This window comes from Gracilinanus agilis, chromosome 5 (genome assembly GCF_016433145.1).
Source record: "Gracilinanus agilis isolate LMUSP501 chromosome 5, AgileGrace, whole genome shotgun sequence".
In the NCBI taxonomy this organism is placed as follows: Eukaryota; Metazoa; Chordata; class Mammalia; order Didelphimorphia; family Didelphidae; genus Gracilinanus; species Gracilinanus agilis.
The window spans coordinates 106,673,417-106,683,360 of record NC_058134.1 but is presented as its reverse complement, the minus strand read 5'-3'; the positions used below and the strand labels follow the sequence as shown (position 1 = coordinate 106,683,360).

The window sequence follows — 9,944 nt, the reverse complement described above, 5'->3', positions numbered from 1 at the left end:
TAGACCAGTCACCTACTGGATTGAGTTTAGATAAAATTCTTTTAGCCCAGTTAAAAAGCTGGACTAATGATGTTTCTTCCTTCTACTTATCAACCCAAAGGGGTTTTGTGTAGTGATTTCATATTCTGGCTGCCCTCAGTTCAAAAACAGTAGTAAACTTTGAGATTGACTGAAGAGAAATAGGAAGGAATTTCTCTCTACAAAGAGAGGGCCACATCATAGAAATATGTTTCCAAGGAGTTAGTACATTAGCCACTCAATGGCAGTGACAAGATATCTCCAAAGCTAAATCACAATGTGCATGGGCCTCTTGAGGACTCTGATTAATTTTCTGTCTTTTACCTTTTTTCTCCCATTTCTAATAGCTCTCTTGGTATTTTCCTTTCTCTTTCTGTGTTTTTATTTCCCATTTTCTCTAAAAGTGTTTCTCTATTTTTCTCTTTATATATTTTTTCTTTCTCTCTGAATCTACTTTTATTTCTTTTCCTTCTCTCTTTTTTCCTTTTCTTTTCTGCTGTGTATCTTATTCATCTAGAATCTTTATTTATTCCAACTCCTTCCCCTCATCCCAAAACTTTTTCTTTATTCTTTTAAATGCAGGTGACCTTGGACAGAAAATATGGGAAATCTGAGCCATCCATCTGAGTTCATCCTACTAGGATTCTCAACGTTTGGCAAGCTGCAGGTTCTGCTCTATGGGCCCTTCCTGGTGCTTTATCTTCTGGCTCTTTTAGGAAATATTCTCATCATTGTTATGGTCCTGGCTGATGCCCACTTGCATACCCCCATGTACTTCTTCCTGGGAAATTTTGCTCTATTAGACATCTTAGTGACCATGACAGTAGTGCCCAAGATGCTTTCAGACCTCCTTGTCTCCACTAAGACAATTTCCTTTACTTCCTGCATGGTCCAATTCTATTTCTACTTCTCCTTTGGCTCTACCACCTCCCTCATCCTGGCAGACATGGCCCTGGACCGCTTTGTGGCCATCTGCCACCCACTACGCTATAGCACTCTTATGAATTGGACAGTATGTTTTTCTCTAGCAGGAACAGCCTGGGCAGCACCCTTTCTGGCCATGGTGCCCACTGTTCTTTCCCTGGTACAGCTTTCCTTTTGCCATGATAACATCATTAACCACTTCTTCTGTGACAATGCCCCCTTGCTACAGCTAGCCTGCTCAGACACATCCCTCCTAGAATTCTGGGACTTCATATTGTCACTGGCTTTTGTCCTCAGCTCTTTCCTGATCACCCTTATCTCTTATGCCTATATTGTGACCACTGTGTTGCGTATTCCTTCTGCAAGTGGTCGCCAAAAGGCCTTCTCTACCTGTAGTTCCCACCTCACTCTGGTCTTCATTGGCTTTGGCAGCACAATCTTTGTTTATGTTCAACCTGGCAAGGCTCACTACGTGGAACTAAACAAGTTTGTCGTCTTAGTCACTAATATTCTGACTCCTGTCCTTAATCCCTTAATCTTTACTTTCCGCAATGAGACCGTCAAAGCTGTTATCTGGAGACAGATGCAGAAGCTAAAAGATCTGAAGAATTCAAAATGAATGGAAGGATTGAGTGCATCTACAAACATAAAAATATTGGGATCTAACTGCAAAGAAAAGAGACAATTCATAGCACCTCATGAGAAGTCAGGTCGATGAATCTCATGATGATACCAGGAGGTAGTATCTTCTCTCTTCTCCATCCATACCATCCATGAGCACTGTTACCACTTTGTCCCGCATCTCCCTATTGCCACAGGCAAACTCTCTTTGTGCCCACCTACAGGACCTCATGGCTTTGATACCCATCATGCCTTCTTTTTGTTGGGCAGACAATAAACACTAATTCTATCTACGTCTCAGTTATTGTGATGTTTAGGTATCTGAAATCAGAGAGTCCTCTCTGGTCTTGGGGGCTGTCCTTCTTGAGTGTGTGAGTATATATTTCTATTCATGCATGTCCTCTTTGTGAATGAACATTAGAACTATGCTTATATAATTCCATTCCCAGGGATGAGCAAAGCTGACTACTCAGTCAGGATGTCTATGACATCCTCACCAAAAAGACCTGTGTGAGCATTCCCTGGGAACTCAGTCTCAACTGCCTTTTATATGAATGGAGTTTCTTTAGTACTTAGTTACCCTCTCTTCCTAGAGGCATTGTTTTTATTTTAATCAATAGTTCTATTTTGCAATGGAAAATAATATCCTTTGCTCACCTTAACTCCTCCTGCTTTCTGTATGTTTTATCAGTTTTTAGAATTGGCTTTTTCTTTTGTTACATTGAGGGTATATGGGTCTTAGATTTTGCCATAGTCCATAACAGTCCCCTCTATCATTACTACCTCCACTTTGCCCCAGTGGTTCTAGCTGCTAAGGTGAGCCCTTTTCATTGAGGCTTAAAAACTTATTTTTAAAAAAAGGTCATCACTTTTCTCTGGAAGTAGGAATTCCCCTCACCTGTCTCTTGTATTATCTCTAAATGTTTATATCAAGTAAACTGCACCAAAGAGTTCGTGTTTTGATTGGTCAACATTTTTATTATGTCTAAAAGCTTAAGACAAAAAGTAGACAGGGAGACAGAAACACAATAGTACAAAACCTTCCAAAACCCTTAAAGGGACCTCAAACTGCTTAGCAGGTTACTCAGAAGCAAGACCAGGAGGAAGAAAATGATTTGGGATAAAAATAAAGTGGTCGCCCTTGTTTTGTGACGGGAGTGGGAAAGGGAAGAAAGGTATTTTGTCTAAGTTGTCATATGACTTTTTGGCTTGAGAATGGACTGTTCTATATACAGTGGATCTTCACTGGTCTGCCACTTCTTAGACCTGATTCTCGGTAAACAGTCCTAAAAGGTAATCTACCCAATAAAAGCTACATTGCCTCTCTTCACAGCAGGCTGTAATAGCCTTTTTACCTCTTTCTGTTCTGCTTGTTTTTCTTCCTAGTTCTACCCCAAAATTCCCTTGTTAAATAAATATTAGGCTGAAACACCATGCTTGGATGTCTAGATACTATCCATCCACAAGGTCAGTTCTCGCCTCCAAATTTCTCTGTTCCCTTTTGGGTGTAGATAAGCTAGGTCTACATTTCTATATTTACGTGCTTAAATGTAATGGGGCTTGGGGGTATGTTTATTTATTTTTTAAAACTTTTATTGAATATTATTCTGTTTCAAATGAAAAGTAAATTCTTTGAAAATTAAGTTATTAAGATTTTTCTTAAATCTTAGATGAAGCTTGAATTGGTAAACCAACTATCTCACTGTCAGAATTATTGGTAGTACAATAATTTGTCTCCATTCAACATGAAACACAGCAATTAAATAAATCTTTTTTAAGGATTTTGTTTGTTGCTGTTCAGTTGTCTCAGTCATATCCAACTCTTCATCACACCATTTGGGATTTTCTTGGCAAAGATACTGGAGTGCTTTTCTATTTCCATCTCCACTTCACTTCACAGGTGATAAAATTGAGGCAAACAGGTTAAATAATTTGTCCACAGTCACACAGCTAGTAAGTATCTGAAGCCAGATTTGAACTCAGAAAGATGAGTCTTCTGATTTCAGGCCTGCTACTCTATTCACTGGACCACCTAGGGTACAGTATGTTTAATCCTATTTAAAATATTTTTCATCCCCATGTACTAATTCAATTGAAATTTTGTATCTTAACTTAAATTCAATTGTAATTTCCTTTATAAGTGGGAATATTCAAAATGCCCATACTTAAAATAAAATAATTTACCTTTTCAAAAACAGTAAAAATGTTTTCCTTGAATATTAATTATAATTCCTAAAAATAAAATTAAGTCTCTGTGGCTTGTTATGTATTTCTGTGGATACCCTGCAGTCCAGAAAATTATTTAAAGAAGATGATATTTGAAGCAGAAATTGGGAGATAAATAACTTATTAAGTATCTTCCAGGTGCCAGTCACTATGCTAAAAACTGGAGATACAAAAAGGCAAAAGGCAATTACTTTCCTCAGGTAGCTCACATTCTTATGGAAAAAGCAACAATCAAGCAACTATGTACAAGCAAGCTATAGAGAGGGAAAATAGGAAATAATTAGAAGAGGAAAGGCACTAGAATTAAGAGATTGGGAAAAACCCCTGCAAAAGATAGGATTGTAGATGGGATCTGAAATAAGTAGTCAGTAGGTGGAGATGAAGAGGGAAAACATGGAGGACAGCCAAAGAAAATGTCCAGAACAAAGAAATCATTGTCACTGGATCCAAGAGTACTTGAGTGGTAGCAAGATGAAGGAAGAAGGAGGAGGGGAAGGGGAATCAGTTGTAAAGAGCTTTGACTGACAAATTTTGCTTTTGATCTTGGAGGTCAAAGGGAGTTACTAGAGTTTACTGACTAAGAGGGGCAACCGTCAGAGACTGCACCTACTCTAAGATAGACAGAAAAGAACAGGAGCTATCCTGCCTTGAGTCCTCTGTGACTGGAAGCCAGGTGGACGGTGGAAAGAGCTGGTGTCTGTATGCTTCTGTCTTGCCTTTTTTTCTACTTTCTTTTTCTACGTCTCTACTTTCTTTTCTCCTTTTCTCTCCTGCTTCTTTCACAATCATTTTTTTTCTGACTGCATGATATGAACTTCCTCTGAGAATAGAATAAATTACTGTATTCTGACCCTGAGACTCAAGAAGGACACCATAAAAGTTGGTCTGACTTGGGCAGTGTGGACTGGAGTCATACTTGGACATCATCATCACCCCAAAGCAACTGTAGTCTGCCAGTGTCATGTGCTTACTGGCAATTAACTGAGAGCAACACTCTTTTCTACTTTCCCTTTTCAGCCTATAGTGAGGGGTGAGGAGCAAACACCCCTCCACTTACTCCTTTGTATGAACTTGAAATGAATGTTATTTTATCTCTTCCCCACCCCAACTTCTGTCTATACTTGGAGATCTGGAAGGGAGCAAGGAAGAGTTAGGAGAGGGAAACCTTGAGGGTGAATATCTCCATAAAGGAACTTTTTAACATGTTTCTCTTTTGCATTGTATTATACACATGATAAACTATGTGATCACTGGATGTTAAATTGCTAAATCTTCTCATGTACTGGGAGGTGACCTTAGAGAATGAAATATTTCATGTGTAACTCCAGTGTCCCAAAGCCCATTGTTATAAGATTCTTTTCTTATTGGTGAAGATGCCCATGCATTATTCTCCACCAATAAAGAGAGAGTATCATGCCAATGGACTTTAGGACTGGGGATACACATGTAAATGGAAGCTCAGACAGATACAGACTGATTTCGTACTTAAATACTTTGAACAGTATTCCATTTTATCACCCATGTTACATTTGAAACCAAGCCAGAAAGGGATTCATCTGTGGTATATGCGGGTGATGGAATACTATTGTGCCAAAAGGAATAATAAACTGGAGGAGTTCCAGGCGAACTGGAGAGACCTCCGGGAACTGATGCAGAGCGAAAGGAGTAGAGCCAGAAGAACACTGTACACAGAGACTGACATTCTGTGGTAAAATCGAATGTAATGGACCTCTGAACCAGCAGCAATACAATGACCCAGGACAATTCTGAGGGATTTAAGGTAAAGACGCTACCCACATTCAGAGGAAGGACTGCAGGAGAGGAAACATATAAGAAAATCAACTGCTTGAACGCAAGGGTCGGGGTGGAGGTGATTGAGTGTGGACTCGAAACTACCACACCAATGCAACTACCAACAATTTGGAAATTGGTCTTGATTAAGGACACATGACAAAACTAGTGGAAATGCGCATTGGCCATGGGTAGGGGGAGTGCGGGGTGGGGGGGGGTGAAGGGGATAGGAGGAGCATGAATCAGGTAACCATGTTAAAAATGTATATTAATAAATGTTAAAAAATAAAAAAATAAAAAATAAATAAAAAATAAAAAATAAAAAATAAAAACTGCTTTGGGGGTAAGTACTAAAGAGAAAGCAGGCCACATTGGTAGAGCAGCCTAAGTTTCTTCAGCATATGCACCCTCTAGGAACCAAAACAATTGCCATTCCCAATCAATACAAAGAACAAATAGTCTCTACTCGCAACTTAACTTGATGAGCAATATTTTTGTATGTTCCACAGCTAAATGACTGCCATCTATGTTCCAAGTCAAGTCTTATCTCTCTCCTAGAAGAGAAAGTAGACCCATGGACTGTCTCTGTGCTTTCCAAGTCATAAGGGATAACATTTAGGAAGTCTTTGTATGCTTTTTTTTTAAAAGAAAGAAAAATATAAGTGCTACAGAAAAACTAAAGAAAAAAACCTTCAGCAGGAGAAAAGGACAAGAATTGGCTAATCAGAAAATTGACCATTGTCTGGAAGATGGAAAGAGAAACACAAAAAAGGGAAGGAAGAAAAAGGACTCTACATTTGGAGCCACCCAAAACAAAACAAAGCAAAATGTATTGGATTTTCTTCCTGAGGAGAAGAGGCAGTTGCTTGTCCTGCAAAGAGCAATAGTATGAATTATCAGGTACTGTCACATGAGAGATAACTAGATAATAACAAAAGAACAGGAATGGTGGTGACTTCCTGTTCCAGGGTAACAAGGCAGCTAATTATGTGCCCTATAAAAGCATAATAGAGATTGGTTTTCATTGTAGGACACAAATCTAAGACATAATGGAGAATCTCCTAAGTCTTAACAAAACAGATGATGACTACCCACTTCTGCTGATTCATATATGTGCCACTGGCACAAGGAACTTAGAAAGTATTGTCAAGTATTACTAAGTCTTGGGCAACAAACTTGAAAATGATAGAGACAGATGTGTTTTTCTCATTGCTAACTATTAAAAACAAGTGATTCAGAGGGGGAAAATGGAGTTAGAAGTGAACAGTTAAGAAGATGGAACCTGAAGTGAGACTTGAATGTCTGGACCACAGCAGAGAATAAAGAAATAACAGCCACTTAACTAGGAATATGCTCATTAAAAGTTAATGCAGAATGTGTTAAGAGATTGCAATGCAAGCATTTCAAGAATGTATTTGCTTAGTGTCTGGCATACCTAGTAAAAATGATGTAAAATAAATAATTTTTAAAATATAAAAGGATATGAGGAGAAAAAATTATTTAAGCATATCTAAAAAGCTAAGTACCTTTTCTGAAAACATTACTCTGATCTTTTTTATAATAGTATTTGAAAATATTTTATATTTTTATAATAGTATTCAATCACAATCATATACTACAGTTTTGTTCAGTCATTCCTCAATTGATGAGCATCTCCTCTGTTTCCAATTCTTTACTACCACAAAAAGAGCTGCTTTTGTTTTGTTTTGTACATATAGATCCTTTTCCTTTTTCTTTGATGTTTTCTGGATATAGATATAGTAGTGGTATTGCAGGTCAAAGACCATGTAATTTTATAAGCCCTTTCAACATAATTGTTTCCCAGAATGCAAACTCAGGCTTCCGGTCTCCAATTCTTGACTTATTGGTTGTGAGACAGAACATAACCAAAGTAGGAAGTGGGTCAAAATTAATTCATCCCAACATGGAAAAAAGCAAAAATTTTAAAAAATTAAATAAAGTTAAATACCATAGAGAATAGTTTCAATAAAGGAATAAGACTAGCAGTTGAGATACTTGAAAGTTTAAAGGAGATCAATACAAGAAATGACCTAGCAGCAAAAGAGATGCCTGAAAATATCTATACAAAAATGCTCAAAGTTTGGATATCAATTAAGAGAAACTAAAGTTACTAATACAAGGGGGCAATTTAATCTTATAAGTATCACTGAGATTGCAATACTTACAGATGAAACTGGTGTCCAGTATCATGACTGTTACTTTACCTAGTCATGAGTTTCATAGCTAGTTACCCTTTTTTAAAAGAAATGGAATAAATAAAATATGATGAATTCAGGGTAGCATTGTACATTAAGAAGCTATATTCATGTGATAAATATGTAAATTAAGATTTCAAAAATGAATTGGAACAAAGAATATTATCAGGTTGATGTACAATAAAATTATCATTATTAATGGTTGTTAATTTGGCAAAACTGAGAGATAATAGTTGAATAGCCCAAGTTCTAACTGAAAAATATGAGAAAGAACCCAACACACTGGGAAAAATGCCCACTGTAGCAAACTCATGAGAAGATATTGAAAATAATTGCCCAGGGCTGTTATAAATAGCACTGTTGGAGGGATAAACAAATTGATTAGACCACAGTATTTGGATCTCGGTATTTGAGCACCCATGTGAGTAAATGCAGGAATGAGAGGAATGAGGAGAGAAACAGTATAGAGAACATCTGGGTTAAGATTAATAGAGGAAAAAATAGTAGTTTTGTGTTTAGATTATATTATATCAAAATAAAGAGGAAATAGATGAAGACTCCAGGAAACAGATCCCAGGCTTAGCATAAAGGTATGATATAGTGGTAATGGGGGACTTTAATTATTCAAACATCTGCTGGAATTTTCTCTCTGCCAGAAACAGAGCAGTGAAAAATGTCTCAATTTGCCTTAATAATTTCCTCTTTCAAAGATAGAAGATTAAATTTTAATAGTGGAAATTCAGTCCTGGATATGATTTTCAATTAACAGGAAAGGATCATTAGATTGTGAATTCCTTGAAGGCAGGGACTGTTTTTGCCTTTCTTTGTATCCTTAGCACTTACACAGTCCCTGGCACGTGGTAGGCACTTAAAGATTTATTAACTGACTACTGAGTGACTGAATGGATTACTAGGCTGGAAATGATAGTAACCTTACGGATAAGTATTAACTCTTTCCTAGAGCTTTTAATAGGGAAGGAGGATAAAGTCAGGCATAATCAGAAATGTATCATGGATTATTAGGAAAGAAAATTTCAAAGGGTTCTAAGGAAGGCTATGTAGGACCCCATAGGCTAAAATTCTACAGAGGAAATCAATCTTGGAAGGATGGGAAAGTCTTAAGAATGAAATTTGGAAGACACAATGAAAAGAAAAATGGGAGCTGTCCAAAGAGAATGGAAGGCCAGATAACTCATAAAGTAACATAGACTTTCATAACAAAGGCACAAAATGCAAAAGTCAGGTAGAAGAAGCTTATAGCATTATAAGTATTAAAAATCAGATGAGATTCATGACGAAAGCAGGAAAAGAAAAAGAAAAAAAGGCTTTAAAATGTACATTGATGGAAAGAGGAGAATCAAGGAATGGAACAGATGACTGCTTGGGATTGATCACATGTTATTAACTAAAAGCAGAAAGTAGGCAGAACCACTTCATTCAAATTTTGCTTGTTTTCTCCACCAGAACATTGACTTTTCCACTGAAATGGCAGATCACTATAGTTAACAGGAATTTAATAATTAAATTAAATAAGGAGACAGTGAAAGACCTCTGGGTTACCTTTGATGAATTCAAATCACTGGCCCACATGGATGATATCCTCTGTTACCAAAAGAATTGCTGACTATGAAGACATTATGATGGGTGAAACATTGTGAACAATGGGCGTAATACTATAGAATAACTAGCGAAGAACGAATGTCCAAATTTTCCCCTAAAGGGAAGAAAACAGTGTTGGTAAACTATATGTAATCAAATTTGACACAAAACCTTAGGATACCGATGATTTAAATTATCAAATAATGCTAGACCAATTTTGTTTTCTTGACTGAGTAATTAAACTAGTAGATTAAAGGAATGTTATAGATATGGTTTACCTAGATTTTGGTAACATATCTACTACTATTCTTATGGAAAATATAGAGAGTTGTGTAATACAGTTGAATGACTTCAGAAATGGTTGAAAGTCAGAGTTCAAAAAGTAATCAACTCCATCATTCAATGTTAACTTCACAGTATAGTTGTGTCTTAAAATTCAAGTATGTTATATGATTAAATTTGGAAGGAAAGAAAGGAAAAAATGAAGAAGTACTCAGCCCCTCTTCTCACCCCCTCACTCTTGAAATATAGGATTTCCAGACTTTCCAA

General features: G+C 36.9%; 1 protein-coding gene across 1 annotated transcript; it reads left to right on the top strand.

Moving 5' to 3' along the window:
• The first annotated feature begins 619 nt into the window (after nt 1-619).
• Nucleotides 620-1,561, top strand: LOC123249172 (olfactory receptor 6V1-like). The gene has a single exon (XM_044678163.1). It carries the CDS (start codon nt 620-622, stop codon nt 1,559-1,561), a length of 942 nt encoding a protein of 313 aa, XP_044534098.1.
• The last annotated feature ends 8,383 nt before the right edge of the window (nt 1,562-9,944 follow it).

Coding starts and splice junctions, on each gene's coding strand:
- LOC123249172 (XM_044678163.1), top strand. CDS start 620: ATGGGAAATCTGAGCCATCCATCTGAGTTCATCCTACTAGGATTCTCA.